General features: G+C 43.2%; 1 protein-coding gene across 1 annotated transcript in view; it reads right to left on the reverse strand.

The window, feature by feature from the left end:
- Nucleotides 1-453: 453 nt before the first annotated feature.
- Nucleotides 454-17,737, reverse strand: part of LOC137437982 (neuropilin-2) — a gene marked incomplete in the record, with an annotated part of 78,558 nt that continues 61,274 nt past the window's right edge. Inside the window, 6 exon segments of the mRNA XM_078766703.1 lie at nt 454-1,836; nt 2,053-2,103; nt 2,503-2,550; nt 3,892-3,960; nt 14,168-14,312; nt 17,624-17,737. Of these exon segments, the coding sequence (XP_078622829.1) occupies nt 1,541-1,836; nt 2,053-2,103; nt 2,503-2,550; nt 3,892-3,960; nt 14,168-14,312; nt 17,624-17,737 (723 nt within the window).

Below are 17,737 nucleotides of genomic sequence, written 5' to 3' on the forward strand. Positions count from 1 at the left end.
TCATTAATGACGGAAAGGTGATTCCAGGTTCAAGGTGTTATTGTTGGTTATTACTGGGTGTGAAGATTAAAGTACAGTATTTGCCCTGTAACAAAGGGAGCTGGAGTTCAAAGTTATATTTAATGCTAATTTTTCTTCTTATTAAAATGACAATCTTCTTTTCTTTAAGATATATACAGTGTGTATGTATATATTTCTTTATTTATTTATTTATTTATTTATAAAGGGCTCTTCGGATGCTTGCTTTGGTAGTCTCGAAGCTCTGTAACAGAGTATGGTATATCAGTGTGTGTGTGTATGTAATATACACACACACACGTATGTACATATATATATATTGCCCTCTCCTTGGTGTGTGCTCTATTGACATATACTCTTACCAAATGATGGGATGTAATACATGATAGTTCCTAGGATGATAATATGATGATAAATAAAACAAAGATTTCAATATATTTTTTATGGAAATGAATAGATTTATTGCAGTTGAGGTTGGGTGCTCCTTGGGTGGGGTGTGAGCTAGGGTGGGGAGATTGTGGTGTGCAAAATAATAAGCGATGAGGAACGACCTTGATGGTGTTATTACGCAGACCTATCAAGTTGCGCAGCATCTCACAATGACAAAACATTACAAAACAGGGAATCAGGGAGAGAGAGTGCGAGGGAGGAGGAGGAGGAGAAGCAATTGAAGGAGACAGAGAGAGAGAGACAGAGAGAGAGAGAGAGAGAGAGAGAGACAGAGAGACAGAGAGACAGAGAGACAGAGAGAGAGAGAGAGAGAGAGAGAGAGCGCACAGAAGAGATGGAAAGTGAAGAGGGAATGGCAGGGTGGGGAACTTCACGAGACACTGACAAGTAACCAGTAATTGTATCAACCATTTCACTGAAATGGGAGCCATGGTGAGTGCAAAACAGATCGTGTAAGTAAGGAAATAATTCATTAAGAAAACACAGAACACAGCTTGTAATTTCACAGTTCTCAAAAAGATTTGAAGCGCCAATGGTCAACTTCCATAGTAAATCTTATCCAGTACAAGATCGAGGATGGAATGTACATTGCAGCACCTATCAGTTGACTTGATCAATGAATAAATCCTGCTGTTATAAATCTTTATATTTTTTAAATCATTCTCCTTTGCACAAAAGTTTCCCCCATCGGGATGTGTCGGAATTGACCAAAGTTCCTGCAGTGGCTCCATCAGAGAGCACAATTGAACAGTCTGGTCTTGAGAGTTGCAAAACAAACAAACAAACAAACATCCATCGCTTCCATCACTTTCTAAGCATGGTTGATGGTATACGGAGATTCCGGTGTTTATCCTGCAGATCAACTGCAAAACGTGACTTCATTTCCATGGTAGCCCGGACTTCTGGCCAATGAAGTCATGGTATGAAAGTATGCTGACCGTAGCTGTTAAAGCCCCTTTAAAGATTGCACCTGGCACCTGGTGCCTCAAACTGTGACCAGAGACCAATCAGATCGCCGGACCTGCACCAAAAAGCAAGTCGCCACAATTATGTCATAACAGACCTCCGTCGCTCAGGCTTCAGATGAAGTGTGTTTCTGGTTCAGCTTTCCCTTGGCCTTGCCGTCGTAGAGTTCGAAGTTGTAACGTTCCAGGGCAGCCAAGCGCTGGCTCCCGGGTTGCCGTGCATAAACACACGAGCAGTAAAGGAGCAGGCCGGTGCACGCGGCTCCCAGTAATATGCCCAGGGCGCTCAGCCCGATGATTGCAATCAGGATTGGGTCCAACGACAGCAGCCCAGAGCCTGCCGTTGGTGAAGGTGCTGCAGTAATCATAGCACCGTGTCCTCCATCGAAGCTGGGCCAGGTATCTTTAATTGGGGTCAGACCGACGTCAGAAGCAAGATTTAGACAAGGGTTAAAGGTCAAGGCAATTTATACTTGGCTCCCAGTAAGCTAATGGATGAATGAGTGAAGGCCAGCGTGAGGTCAATGAGTGATGAAGACGAGGGAGGAAAGTTGTGGGAAACAGAGAAGAATGGAGAGAGAGTGAGAAGCAGGATGATGAGTTCTTCACAGGAACTTACCACGATCGGTGGGAATTTCAGGCAACAATTCGTTTCCAATCGGGTCTCTCCCTGTCAACACACACACAATGTCCTTCACTATGCAGCACCAGATTGTTCAAGTCACATCTCTTTTGAAGGTAAAGACAAAATTGAGCTAGGGAAGAGTTACGGAACAGAAAGATGATAAAAGTGAGGTGTTAAGAAAGTTATATAGAAGGTGAAGTTAAGATGGTGGAACAGGACAAGATTGAGCAGGACAAAGATGGTGAAGCCAAGTACAGGAACTTGATGGTGGTGTCCAGATAGCCCAGGTTATCTATAATTAGTTTATGGCGTCGATGGATCACTGATGTTATTCCAGGAAAGAGTTGCATTATATGATGGAGAAGGACATTAGGACACAATGAACAAAGTTGTCATGCTCGCGCTGGAGACGACACTCCATGGATTATTCTGGTGGATCCTTACCGAAGGACTGCAGTAAGGGTTCTGTCATAGTTGGTGTACGAGGAGATCCTGAAAGGTGCAAAGGGTGTTTAATGATACACTCGTGCTCTACGTCTTTAACCAGCACAACCAAGAAAACACCAATGAGTCCTCTTCTCCTTCATCGAGATGTCCCACTACCTCGATAACGTGTTGGTGACGCCCGCTTATCATTAGGCCAGTCCTACAATACGCAAGATGGATGAAAACTGCTGCTACCTTACTGTAGGTTCGGTAAACCTCAACAAGACTGTAACATTTATCTTGAAAAGAATCAACGGCGTGAAAAAGGACCAATGTTTCCCAGCATGCGGAGTCTATAATAAGCCGTAATAGCCACAATAACCGTTAGCAGATGTTTTCAAGGGGATGCAAACAAATCTGTTGAAAAGTCTTCCAAACTATATCTGGACGAAGAAGGAAGCATGGGCAGCAATTAAAAAGAAGAAGATTCGTGCCAAAATGTATTGCGAGCATGGTTTGGCGTGTGGGCTACACCAGATAAGACATGGCGTTGATGTAAAATTGGGCCTGGTGGGTTAGCCTAGACCTGGGTAGCATGTACGCCCCCCTCTGAACCATCTCGCCTGGGTTTGAATCTCGACCGAGCAGTAAACCGGTCATCCTTGTGTATCGTTTGCATTACGAGGTGCCGTCCATCAGGTGGACGTCAGACCGGACGTCCCATCTGCCGGTATTGGTTGGTGGACACGTGAAATATTCCACGGTGTCTTTCATGAAGATTGGTGAGTTATCGGCGGCACCACAAACAAATTATGCAAATCTCTACCCAAGTCGCCTCTAGTCGAACGTCAGGCCTCGCCACCCGGCTGGCATGAAAGACTGAGGTGGAAACCCACCAACAGGTGTGAATCAGCATAGTTGAAAAACGAAGAAAAGCAAAACGAGAACAAAATAAAAGGAGAAGGAGACAGACACCTAGAGATAGAGAGACATCTGCAGAGACATCTTGCACAGTTATCCTAAGTTATGGCAAACATGTTTGAACAAAAAAGCCATTCTAATGTTCTTTTTGAACTCCCTTTAGCAAAGTCAAATGGGCAATGCATGTTGGTATTTTGTCAAAAACTGCTGAATTCCCCTTATGCTTAGTTCATACTTCCAGTTGGTTACCCCCACCCATATCTCAAGTCCGTGACCCAGGAAGCCAGCACACCAATTGGAACCCTTCTGTGGGCCTCGGAGATTTGTGTGATATGTGGTTTGGTTATTAACGGGCAAGCTACGGAGCAGAACAGCCTGCCGGATGGTCAGGAGTTCAAACGTGGCCCGACCCTTTCCGCTCGGAATCGTCACAATGGAGACTAGCTTTTGAGTTGCTTTGCAAGAACGACGTGGATTTCCTCGTACCTGAATTGCCTGCAGTGCTGTTTTGTTCCACCACTTGGGCTCCATGTGTTGGAGACTGGGTTGTCGGCTCTAATAAAAGAAGTCGGTGGGAAAAAACATGAGGGTATGAATACAGTACGGCAAGTCATTTGAGTTCAGGCAGTAAGGGCTTTGACTCTCCAGATTGACAATGACAGGCCAAAGCTATAGAGAAACACTGAAAAACAAAGAATGATGAAGATAGATGGGTATAAGGAGGAGAAGAGTGCCCCCCAAGTCCTTGCTGTGTTGTGTCAGGTGGAAGCTTGACACGTGCTCAACATGAAGAGGTGTGTGACACTAACCCACTTCTCAAAGCCAACTTGTGCTGCGCAAGTATGCAAGTCATCAGGGAGGGAGAGAAGAAAAAGATGTTGTTGGAATGGGAGATGGGAAAGACAAGAGGAATTGTGCAGAGGATACAAAGGGAATAAAATGGAAGAGTGGCCGAGTTTGGGGGAGGAGGTTTAAGGAGTGGGGGAGGGAGTTAAGGTGGGGCATGGGAGAGCAGGATGGTGGAGATAAACAATGTCTGGTAGGGTTTGACCAGTTGACTCCAGGGAGGAGCTCCTGCTCCACGCGCTGACGAGGGCCAACAAGCCCGAAACACGTCTCCGTGGATGTTCCCTCCCCGAGGGGTGGACTGGGCTATAAAATTGAGAATTTAATTATCTTCCTGGTATTGGCTGTAGTACAATCCTACTGAGATGTATGGGTTTTAGCCCTGCTAAGCTCATGCCTAATATGCGGAGCCTATGCAACTTTTTAGCCAGAAGAGCCTTTGAATTTAAATCATTCCTGGCTGCTCTAAGAACTGTTTTGTGTACCACAGACAGGTTAACGTGTGGCAGGCATTTCCTGTTGCTCAGGATGCATGCAACAATAGCTGATGTGGCACTTGCTTCCTGGTATACACTACAGTAATGGGGTCTAATCTCAACATATATTAGATGTATATAGCCATATGTATATGTCAAGATCAGACCCCATTACTGTAGTGGGTTAGGGAGAGTTTTTTGCACCATGTAGAATGTGGCTTTAAGTCTCAAACTCCCTACCCAACCCCAACTCTTCAACTTCCCCACCCCTCCCTTCATCCGTACCCTACCCCCCCCCCCTACCCACCTCCCCCTCCACAATCGCAATTCTTCAAATCCCTCCCCACCTTGTCTTAAAATGGCTTCCTCATTACACCATTACAAGTGTTCAAAACCCTTCTTCACCCAAAGTCCACAACCACCACACCCCCATGTCCTTAACCCCATCACCCCAAGTACTAAACTCCCCGCCGAAAGTCCTTGAACCCCCTCCACCCACCCCAAAGCATCAACCCCTCCCCCCACAACTCTCTGTCCCTTCTCTGCTCCTCCCACCCCAACTCTCTGTCCCCCCCTCCCCTTTTCCTCTTCAAGTCCTCAACAACCCTCCCCCCCTCCCCCCCCCCCCCCCAAGTCCTTATCCTGAATGTAAATCCTTATCCGAAACATCTGAAACTTCATATGTCTGATCTCCGGCCCGATGTGAGTGAAGAATATAAATTTATGACGTCATTAGTCACGTGGTCTTCAAGCCATATTGGATTGAAAATACAAACTTTTTAAAACCTTCTCCAGAAACGCTTAACAGATTGATGAGAAACTTAATACCTATGATCGACTAGACATGGGGAATACAGAGGTTTAATTTTTTTTCATATTCACCTTCATTGATCCAATTTAGCCTTCATGTGCACAAAAGTGGTTGTTAAATATCCGAATAATTAATCAATAATCAATAAAGCTATATGGATAATGGCAATATACGAGCCATAATAGCAGCATGTTCAGTTAACGATGGTATTTATGTTCAGAATGAGTGTGTGAGGCAAGATGTGCACTCTACCGAGTGCTGTTCCAGTTAAATCTTGTTTTCACTCGTCACGGCCATGTTTCCTTCTCTACCATGGTCCACTGGGTGTTCAGTGGGGCACCAGCCATAACTTTGGGGTCAGACCTTTTCGAGCGAGATGGGAACTTGTTTAAGGCATCACATAAATGGCTCACTCTTTGTAAAATACAGTGTGGCCTTTAACGTCCATCAGTACAGGTGAATACGAACAAACGGGTCCCTGGGTTCATGTCCCATCCGATGGACAGTGCGCGTTAACATGCAACTCAGGCTGACAATTCTTCTCAGGCGTCAGGGAAAGTCAGAAACTCTATTTTGTCATTTTTCCTCAGAAGTGGAGAACTTTTTCAGAAATACATTTCCGAGGTTCTTCAATTTGATTGAGGTCTTCACCGAGTTCCACAAAATATTTATTTAACCCTTAGATGCAGGGGTCAAAAATACTACACCTATGCAGTCATTGGGCCTCGGAGGCCCAACGGATATATTCGTGTAATGTTTGTTTTATTTTTTATTTTTTATAGATTTTTTTCTTTCATATCCTTTTTCAATTCTAGTCGATGCTCATGGATGTGAATTTGCTCAAAAAATATGAATCACTAATCCTTTTATTTAGAATGTCTATGTCCACAACTGTCAAAAAAACCTACACCTGTGCAGCCATTGGGCCTCGGAGGCCCCACAAATGTATTCGTGTAAAGTTTTTAAATTTTCATATTTTTGTCTCTGTATTATTTGTAACCAAGTTATAGGAGCATATAATGAGGCTCATATCAAGAAAATAATGATATAACATAGTAGAACAACAACATTTATGCGGGGCCTCGAAGGCCCTAGGCCTGCATTCGTGTCGGATTTTCGGGTTATAAGTGAAGAATGGAGATTTCCCACGAGCCTGAATGAATTTTTTTTTTCATGTCACTGAATTTTGTGTAACAACATGAAAGTCGGTGAAAATGAGGCTCATTTCCCCAAAAAAATTGTACAGCATAGTTTTTGCAACAAAAAAAACCTTGTGGGCCTCCGAGGCCCAATCACTGCATCCAAGGGTTAAGATGCCGTTCTTGGAGATACAATAATACAAAGGACTTGTGCGCCTGCCACCTCCCACGCAATTGCCTCGGACTGAGGCCTACACGGTATAAATGGTGAGCCATGTTCGATGGTATCACAGTGGCTTTTGTAAGTTGTGGTTGTAGTTGGTGCTGACTCGTGTCTACCTTATTACTTCCGCCACCAAAGGTGTATGTAGGTTGTTTTCACCCTTGTCTGTCTGTCTGTTTGTTTGTCTGTCTGTGAGCAGGATATCTTAAAACGCTATGGACAGATTCAGATGAAATTTGGTGGACAGGTTGGGTGTGTGACAAGGCCTAATTGATTAGATTTTGGTGAAGATCCAGAACCAGATCCGAGAATATTTATTTTTTAAAGTGATTCTTCATAATCGAGAGAGGGCCGACCCTACAGGAAGCTGGGAATAAAAGTGGCCATTAAAGAAGTGGTAATATATATAGCCACATCACGAAAATGGATTCATCTCGCAAGATCAAGCGATCTGTAATATTTCATCGGAAGAAGTTGAGCTTCAGTCATTTACACACAAGGAAAAGTACAAGGAAACCCAGACACATGAGGAGGAAGCCACTCGCCCCATCAGGACTGTACCATATCTGCACCCTGAAGCTCAACCCAAAGAGGGTAGCACAGTAGTCGTTACGGAGGGGAATGGGAAAGGATAGAAGGAGAGAGGTGGGAACTAGGGATGAAGGGAGTATAAATAGGAAGTGGTAAGGGAATGATTGGAGGGAGGGGAACTGGGGAAGGAATATACATAGTAGACAATATCCCACCGTTCACAGCACCATGTATAAAATGTTACTTTTATATTTTAATTATCCCAATATCCAGACAGTACAGCATCACACAAACCAATCCCAAGGTACTTACAGTGCATTCAGAAAGTATTCAGACCCCTTCACTTCTTTCACATTTTGTTATGTTGCAGCCTTATGCTGAAATCGTTTAAATTCATTTTTTCCCTCATCCATCTACACTCAATAACCCATAATGACAAAGAGAAAACAGGATTTTAGAAAGTTTTGCAAATTTATTAAAAAGAAAAAACTGAAATATCACATTGACATAAGTATTCATACCCTTTGCTAGGACACTTGAAATTTAGCTCAGGTGCTTCCCATTTCTCTTGATCATCTTTGAGATGTTTCTACACCTTGATTGGAGTCCACCAGTGGTAAATTCAATTGATTGGACATGATTTGGAAAGGCACACACCTGTCTATATAAGGTCTCACAGCTGACAATGCATATCAGAGCAAAAACCAAGCCATGAGGTCGATAGAACTGCCTACAGAGCTCAGAGACAGGATTGTGTCGAGGCACAGATCTGGGGAAGCCTACAAAAAATCTCTGCTGCATTGAAGGTTCCCAAGAGTACAGTGGCCTCCATAATTCTTAAATGGAAGAAGTTTGGAACAACCAGGACTCTTCCTTGAGCTGGCCACCCTGCCAAACTGAGCAATCGGGGGAGAAGTCCCATGGTATTAGAGGTGACCAAGAACCCGATGGTCACTCTGGCTGAGCCTCATTATATTATCTCATTATTATGAGATCCTGTGTGGAGATGGGAGAAACTTCCAGAAGGACAACCATCACTGCAACACTCCAACGATCTGGGCTTTATGGCAGAGTGGCCAGAGGGAAGCCTCTCCTCAGTGAAAGACACATGAAAACCCGCTTGGAGTTTGCAAAAAAGTACCTAAAGGACTCTCAGACTGTGAGAAACAAGATTCTGTGGTCTGATGAAACTAAGATTGAACTGTTTGGCCTCAATTATAAGCGTCATGTCTGGAGGAAACCAGGCACCGCTCATCACCTGCCCAATACCATCCCAACGGTGAAGCATGGTGGTGGCAGCATCATGCTGTGGGGGTGTTTTTCAGCAGCATGGATTGGGGGACTGGTCAGGGTTGAGGGAACAATGAATGGAGCAAAGTACAGAGATATCCTTAATGAAAACCTGAAACAGAGTGCTCAGGACCTCAGACTGGGCCGAAGGTTCACCTTCCAACAGGACAATGACCCTAAGCACACAGCCAAGACAACGCAGGAGTGGCTTAGGGGTAACTCTGTGAAGGTCTTTGAGTGGCCCAGCCAGAGCCCTGACTTGAACCCAATCGAACATCTTTGGAGAAACCTGAAAATGGCTGTCCACCGATGGTCCCCATCCAACCTAACAGAGCTTGAGAGGATCTGCAGAGAAAAATGGCAGAAAATCCCCAAATCCAGGTGTGCACAGCTTGTCACGTCATACCCAAGAAGACTCGAGGCTGTAATCGCTGCCAAAGGTGCTCCAACTAAGTACTGAGTTAAGGGTCTGAATACTTATGTCAATGTGATATTTCAGTTTTTCTTTTCAATAAATTTGCAAAACTTTCTAAAATCCTGTTTTCTCTTTCTCATTTTGGGGTATTGAGTGTAGATTGATGAGGGAAAAAATAAATTTAAACGATTTCAGCATAAGGCTGCAACATAACAAAATGTGAAAAAGTGAAGGGGTCTGAATACTTTCTGAATGCACTGTACGTCTTTGACCGGGCCCCAACATTCGGCCACCCCCTTTTGATTCTTAGTGTTTATCAAGTGGGTGCTATTTTAAGGCCGTGGACTGTCCTTGCTCTTAGCAGCAATTCCCAGGAAGGTTATTAAGGACAACATAAGCTCTCTGTGTAAAATACCCCTTTCATGCAAGCCAATCTTATGTACCTTCAACGTATATATACCTTCTGGTGATGTGACTGTCTATCCTGCTCAAAGGAAATCTTCCTGCCATCCATTTTATCATATACTGTATATTACAAGTTGGCTCACCTGATCAATCAAGATCGGTTATTACCCTGCGTTCGCGAAGCGAAATGAGTGGTTAAGCGATTGGGCGCGTACGTACATGTCTGCATTTTTTTAAATTCATTCTCTTGGCAACTGTTGGTCCGATTGACACGAAATTTCCATCATGGTATGCGTTGACTCCTGTATAATTTTTAGTGATAACTATGACGTCATAGGTCACGTGGTATGGGCGCCATGTTGGAAAAAATGAAAAAATCTGGACCTCTATATCTCTGAAACCGCTCCATGGGAAAAATTGAAACGTGGCTCATTAGAAATAACTCTGCATGGGGAAAAAGTGTTGTTGACGACGACGTCATTGGTGCCTTAATTATGACATCAGAATTTGACAAGTACAACACTGAGTCCGATCAGTTTGAAATTTCCTGAGCATGATCTATGCAACAATTATATCAGAAAATGTAAATTTATGATGTCATCGGTCACGTGGTCTGGCAGCCATATTGGATGAAAGAAAAAAAAACATCGAGAAGATTGATGTTTAAAGCTGTAGCAAAAATTAAAGTCCATACTATCCTAGTCCTAGCAATGTCCATGTATTTTATACCTCTCCCACCCCCCCCCCTCCCTTCCCTTCCCGTGCCTCCTCCCCCCAAGCCCTCTCCCTCCCACAGATCTCCCGATGTCCCTGCTCTCAAATGTTCTACTTGTGTGCTTCCCTCTCTCTCCCCATCTTGTCTCCCGCTCCCTTTATGTCATGTTTTATGTCAGTTTGTCTTTTTGTGATTCATGTTAGCTCTTACATGAGCCTCGATCTTGTATACAAAAAAAGAAATGTGGAAGTGCACCAAAGCAAAGCAAAGTGTCGGCCTTGTTTGAGGTCAGTTTCTCCTCAGGCTCATTGTCTTTTTTCAATGATTTTCAGACATACACACACATACATACAGAGAATTACCTTGTGCGGACAGAGAGGGAGGGCGCTGATTCTGGGTGTCCCAGCACGTACCGTATGCAAAATTTGGTGGGGATTGGCCAAGCCATACAGGCAAAAATCGTTTGTTCCCATGACCTGACCCTGGGCACCCACAGCACATATGCAAATTTGAGTGAAGATTAGCCCAACCGTTTTTTTTTCTATGATTTTCTGACACATATACATACATACATACATACATACATACATACATACATACATACATACCGAGAATTGCCTTGTGTGGGAACACTGATTTGATTACTATACATATGCGTATGTATATTTATATCAATCTATATAATTTTGCATCATGAAATGAGAGGAGATGCATGTGTGTAATATATATTGTACTTTCTGGTGGGACAGAAAGCTGAAATTTTGGGATAATATTATTGGAACCTCCACGCCAATATTCTTGGAAAAAAAAAATCACAAAATTGTCGCAATGTCCATAAAAATAAAAGTCGGTCTGTGGAGCTTCATTCCCGCTTACTGGCGAAGACAATGGCATGTAGGTCACATGACTGCGGACAACGGCATGTCCCCTGATCTTGCATGGGTATGATTGCTCATGGGTGTTTCTACATTTTATGGTGGTATAATTCTAGAATTGTTTGTGAGTTGTTTTTTTCAATTTACTGACGATGTACAGTGGTAGGAGGTGGTAAACAGTTATCGTTTACAGATAGTATATGTACTGTGGCAGATGATTAAAGTATTGCATGTTTACATATACATTAAGACCACTGTATATATATATATATATATATATATATATATATATATATATATATATATATATATATATATATATATATATATATAGGCATTCTGGTTATAACAAACATTCAGAACATGTTTTCATCAATGCATATTTACCCTTTATTTACGATCCGCATTGCAGGAAAATCCAGACATAAAGAAGAATCGGTTTGTCTCGGAAACTTGAACGCAGACACAAGGTCATACGTTCGATAAATCGTCCAAATACAGTTGAAATTGCCAAAATGAATTATCCAATGATTAGATTGCTTTATGCAGGAAATGGGGGTTAATCCAAGGGATACAGCGTTTATTGTCAGGTCGAGAATTGAACCCAGATCAGACAGCATTGCTATGTCTTTATCACCCTGTTATACAACCGTTATTATCCTAAATTAAATAAACACATCAAAAACTAAAGATGCTAACTAAACAAGTTGATAACTAAACAAGTTGATAACTTAAACTGGCTCTGAGATGTTAATGATGTGTGACGATGGAATAGCTACAAAGTGTATGACAATCATTGTTTGTTTTGACTTCACTTTATAGTTTCAATTCCACACCTTAACGTTTGTCTTCGACTTGGAACCATAAACGTCGTCTCTTAACATTGCCAAGCAAACCATTAGATTGTAAACAATAGTTTTATGCATAGTATGTTTGACATATTTACATGAGCAAATATTATAGTTGTAAACATTTAAATAAAGATCTTTCTGATGACTCATTCTTGATTTACTAGATTTACTTAACTGCTTCCAAAATGCAAGCATAACCCAATTTAACAAACTAGGGCATGCCCGTACTATATATAAGCTAGGACGTGCCCGTACGTGGGTGCCCGTTCCTTGCCAAAAAAAAAAAAAAAAAAATTTGTGTAGGGGTGTGTGTGTGTAAACATCCTAGGGCGTGCCCGTACGTGGGTGCAAAAAAACATGCGTGCAAACAACAACAACAAAAAAAAACTTTGAAACCACGTGGCAGTAACGACCACAGAACCCCCCCCTCTATTTACATGAATGGTTTGGTCCATTCGCAACGACCACAGAACCCCCCCCCCCCTCTATTTACATGAAATGGTTTGGTCCAAAGCGAACGGCTTGCGGTGTTTGGTAAAGAAATCGCCATAGCTCGGTAAGTACTTGTCCGATTAATATGAAACCTTGAAAAGGCACATCCTCGGGTCCCCAGCAATATACCTGGCAAGTTTCAAGTATATCGGACCCGTGGTTGTCGAGAAACAGCGGTCACAGACAAACATACAAACACACATACACACATACACACATACACACATACACACATACACACAGAGATTAATGGAATTATAGATAGATAAATAAAGCTCTTTCACAATCCACTTCATCAGATATATAAAAATCATATTTATTATGTCTGCACATGCGATGCACCCCAGCATCTGTTTGCAGACTGCAAGCATGCCCCGGCAGTGTGTGTATATACATATATATATAGATATATATATATATATATATATATATAATCAACGAACATAACAGCGTGACGAGCGCTGTCCCGATCTCCTGTGGACCGAAGTCCTAGACCAAAGCGTCACCTCCGACCCAAAGGGTCTTCTGGAGGCTTCAGCCCGGCCACTCTGTCAACAGACAGAGATTTATTCATTGGTCCCCATTGGCTAAACATCAAGCAGAGCCGCCAATCCAGATTTCGGGCTTATTAACCCTCGTCAGGACGGCATACTGCAAAAAATCTAACCAATGAGGACCAAAATCGTCTATTAAGACGTCAAAATCGTCTGCGTTCGCAGTGGCTCGGGTGGGGGTATGTACGCATCCAGGTGTAGTTGCTGCATGTGGAGGTGTACGTGCCCCTGCTCCCACCTTAGCTGACCGTATCGAGGTTGAAGGACCGAAACGGGATGATGCTGAGGACCTCGACTGAGGACCCGGTCAGTGCGGCACACTTGTGACCAGGTGTGTTTTGAACTTATATATAATGTTTTATATTTATACATATATATATATATATACATATATATGTATATAATCTTAACCATCTCTTTCAGATCCCCTCGTTGTCGCCTCCTTTCTAATGTACAGAGTCCAGGCTGCTTTCGCCGCCCCTCACGGGTTGCTCTGGCTAGCCGTGGAATGTACATCCCGACTCGAGCTCCTGCTTTCTGGTTGTTTGTTAAAACAACCACTGCTGGGGAAATTGATGAATTGTTTGAAAGCTGCACTGTTATTTCTCCACTAGTTACGATAACACATGCCCAGTCTGAAAACAAGAGCCAACAATGGAGGCCATTTTAGGAAGAGCACTCTGAAGGGCATGTTCGTTAAAGAATCTAACCTCAAAGTGTCGGCTCCTTCATTTGAGCGTTAATTTAAAAGACCACTTTGGCCTGGTTGTTTTTGTAATATGAATTCCTGGAACTAAAACGCTGAGCAGAAACCGAAAAGGGATTTGTCAAAATAATTGGAGGTCCATATCAATTTTGATCATTCCTTAAATTACAAAATACAACAACCCCAGGGGTAAGTTTGCATTTCAAACTTCATTCTTAGACACGTGTTTCTGCCTGAAAGCTTCATTTCAGGAAGGGCTTCGCTAAACTGCACAATGCCACACATCATCGATGACAACCGATTGGATTGACCAATCGATGGGCAGATGCTGCAAATTGAAAAGACGTTCACAACCACAAGCTTGATGGAACGTTATCATGTGCAGGGAGAGGTACACAGGAACAAGTGGCATTTACGAATGGGTTCAGGATACCTGCGATCGAGCAGCCCAGGATCTCAAGGCGCAAAGCGATGCCGCTCGCAGACCATTTCTCAGGTAGTAGCCGCACGTAACGAGCTCGTACAACCTCGAACCTCCTCAGCTCCATCTTGTCTGGGTGAAAGTTTCCAATGAAGGACTGCAGAATAAAATTCGGAATGGAAGATTAAATATAACTTATTGAAAGCTCAAGTGGTCTTTTTTGTTATAATACAGTGACAAGCCAAATAAATAATCTGGGCAGCTAGTGGGAAATGTTTTTTTGGCGAATTATTAGCATCTTGGAAACTTCACACGCACACACACGTCACTCCATTTTAACGAAATAACATAAATGATTATAAATACAATCTTCCCTCACCATCTTCCAATTCAACTCTAATGATGAATGTAGCTCTTTCTTATCTTCTCCCCAATTACTCTGATGTGTACCAGACATTCTATCTGATTCTGGCCATGGGCGTCAGTCTGTTGCTCTGCTTGGTTCATAACTTCTCCATCCATGCTTTTCTGATAGGTAGCACGCCCTCAAAGATGTAGTTTCCTCATACCAAGTATCTTCCATAACCCGCACAGCTTTCAAATCCCATTAAATCAGGTCCCTCCATCTTTTTCTAGGTCCAGGAAGGGGGCAAGTCTGTAAAGCAAACCAAAGAGCATCCTTTGGGGGAATGGTCTGCTTCCACTGTAGTCTGCATGTAGTCACCTTGGCAGATATTCGTTCTGGATCCACCCCCCCCCCCCCTAATTCTCTCAATGTATCTGATGTGCAGTATCAATATCTAGAGATGCCAATGACTGCTCTGATACATCTACGGTGGAGACATCTAGACTTCTTGAGATGTTTGCGCAATGGCGTCCAGCACCCTTTGCCGTACAGCAGCGCTGATAGTACACCTCCCGGTAAACAAGACACTTCGTTTTGGTGGTTAGACAGCGATCCTTGAAAGCAGCTCATCTCAGAGCCCCAAAATCGCAGGAAGATTGAGCAGTCCTTCCCTCAATGTCCACAACTACTCTCCCAGATGAAGCAGTCAGTGACGCCAAGTAAGGGAACTCATGTACATACGTCCTTTCCACTTGACATAGCATGTATGAAGTCGCAAAGCTGATTGAGGAACTCACCCTTGCGACTTCAAGCTCCCAACATCTCTGGCAGGATACCTGATCTTCCACCTACTTTTCCATTTCTGAGCTCGTTTGTAGCCACAGTATCTCCAACATGTATGGTGCTTCGTCCAGTTGCGTTCTCATATGCCTGGCTGACTTGGTCAACCTCAGCCATGTTAAATCGACACTGACCATTCAACACTTTTCAGAAGTGTCTCCTCCATCTCTCTTGCTGAGTCTGTATGGAGGTGCAAGGGACTCCAGCTTCATCATTAATAGTTACACACTTTGTTGGAATTAGTCCCCTTTCTTCCATGCTGAATGTCTCATATGCACCCCAATGGATGTCACATATCTTGTTCACATCATGTCTTCCTCCCATTCACTGATAGCTTCAGGGTCACTTCAATATCCTTGTTATTCTTACTTTAATATGCAGCAGTTGATGGTCTGCATGGTTATCCACACCTCTCATCATGGATACGTCCATACATAGTCTCCTATCTCTCTATCGCATCTATCTATAATTCCACTAATCTCTGTGTGTATGTTTGTTTGTACGTTTGTTTGTTTGTTTGTATGTCTGTGACCGCTGTTTCTCGACAACTACCGGTCCGATATACTTGAAACTTGCCAGGTATATTGCTGGGGACCCGAGGATGTGCCTTTTCAAGGTTTCATATTAATCGGACAATTACTTACCGAGCTATGTCCAAAAAACGATTCAACCAATCAGAGAGCAGCGAGCTATCGCGTGTGCCGAACGTGGCGGACACACTCTGCCTCGGATGGCACATTTGAGAGCGTATTCATTTATTTCATGTTTGCAAACTATGTTGCCGTTAAACTATGTTTTAAAACTAATAAAAACTAATTTGCGATTCATCGTAACTGCGATATACGACCTTCCGGACAGTGAGGACTGCACTTCCGGCATCCAATCACAGAACGCGTTATTGCGTAGGCGTGGCCGATGTGAGAGCGAGCTGATGCTGAGCCCAGCGCGTGCGCCATTACGGTACGTAATTCGATTTCTTCCGGAGAAAATAATAATTTCTCGATTTCTTATGCGCATTATTTCTCCCAATTCAGTCAGAGCGAAGGGCGGAAGCGAAGAGCGTTGTTTTTTTTGTTTACGGGCGTACGGGCGGGGTAGAGCGTACGGGTAGCGTTTTTTTTTTTTTTTGGCACATTTGAGAGCGTATTCATTTATTTCACGTTGGCAAACTATGTTGCCGCTATGTTGGCGTTAAACTATGTTTTAAAACTAATTAAAACTAATTTGCGATTCTTTCGCTTTCCTGCGCATTTGTGCACGCTATGGCGATTTCTTTACCAAACTCCGCTAGCCGTTAGCTTTGGACCAAACCATTTCATGTAAATAGAGGGGGGGGATTGTCACCGTACTCGCAAGCCGTTAGCTTTGGACCAAACCATTGCATGTAAATAGAGGGGGGGGGGGGGGATATACTTTTAGATATATATATAGTACGGGCATGCCCTAGTATTTTCAATCGATGCAGTGGCATCCTTTAGATCTCGGATACTGCCAGGTTTTCTTCTTAATGGTCCCTTTCACAAAGCAGGTGTTGCAAATTGTTGCTTCATTTCGGGAAAGGAATGCCAGAAGCTCTTTACCAGCATCGTTGGATTCACACAAGCCGTGGGGACTACACACACAGGCCCACTGCCCATCATTGTCTGGGAATGATCTTGACCCAGTATGTACATTGATATCCCCTAGGAGGAGATAAGATTAATTTTGTGGGATTTTATCCAGATTTCATCATTTATATTTGGTATATTTGTATTAAGGGAAAGTTAGGGCAATATGCCCTTGGTGGAAAATGTGGGGCAAGAACCCCCTCCCTCCCATCCCAACCCCCACCTCGCCACTACCCCCACCCCATCCTGTGTATGTACATCTTCTATGGTTCTTTTGTCCAGCTTACAGGACATGTAACCCATATTGTGTATATTAAACCACTGGGATTGGGTAGCGAGTGGAGAGGATGGGGTTGGCATCTTCCCCCACATTTGCTGCCAGAGGTATCTTCCTCCTATATTCCTCAAACAATAATAATAACGATTTGGATTTGTTCCTAATTGCTAATGTAAATGAAAGATCTAAATGGCTTGAAGTCCTACAGAACTTACCTTTTTGTTTGGATGGACTTTAAAGATGGCCTCTTTATTGTATAACAACTCATTGGTCATGGAAAAGGCATTTTCAGAATTCAGAAAGCAGAAAAAAAGATCAGGATATGGCTTTTATGCTTTGAGCAGATTCTGAAATTCCTCCACTGGGATGTACTGCATTGTGGGTTTATCCCAACACACCTTTGGCTCATCATGACCACGGTCTCTCACAGAGGTCCAGCCCAGACCGTCCTCGCTGTACAACAGGCGGTAGCGCCGAACATACAGCTTTTGCTGGTGTCCATTACCACCCTT

This window comes from Myxine glutinosa, chromosome 12 (assembly GCF_964187855.1).
Source record: "Myxine glutinosa chromosome 12, kmMyxGlut1.1, whole genome shotgun sequence".
Lineage (NCBI taxonomy): Eukaryota > Metazoa > Chordata > Myxini > Myxiniformes > Myxinidae > Myxine > Myxine glutinosa.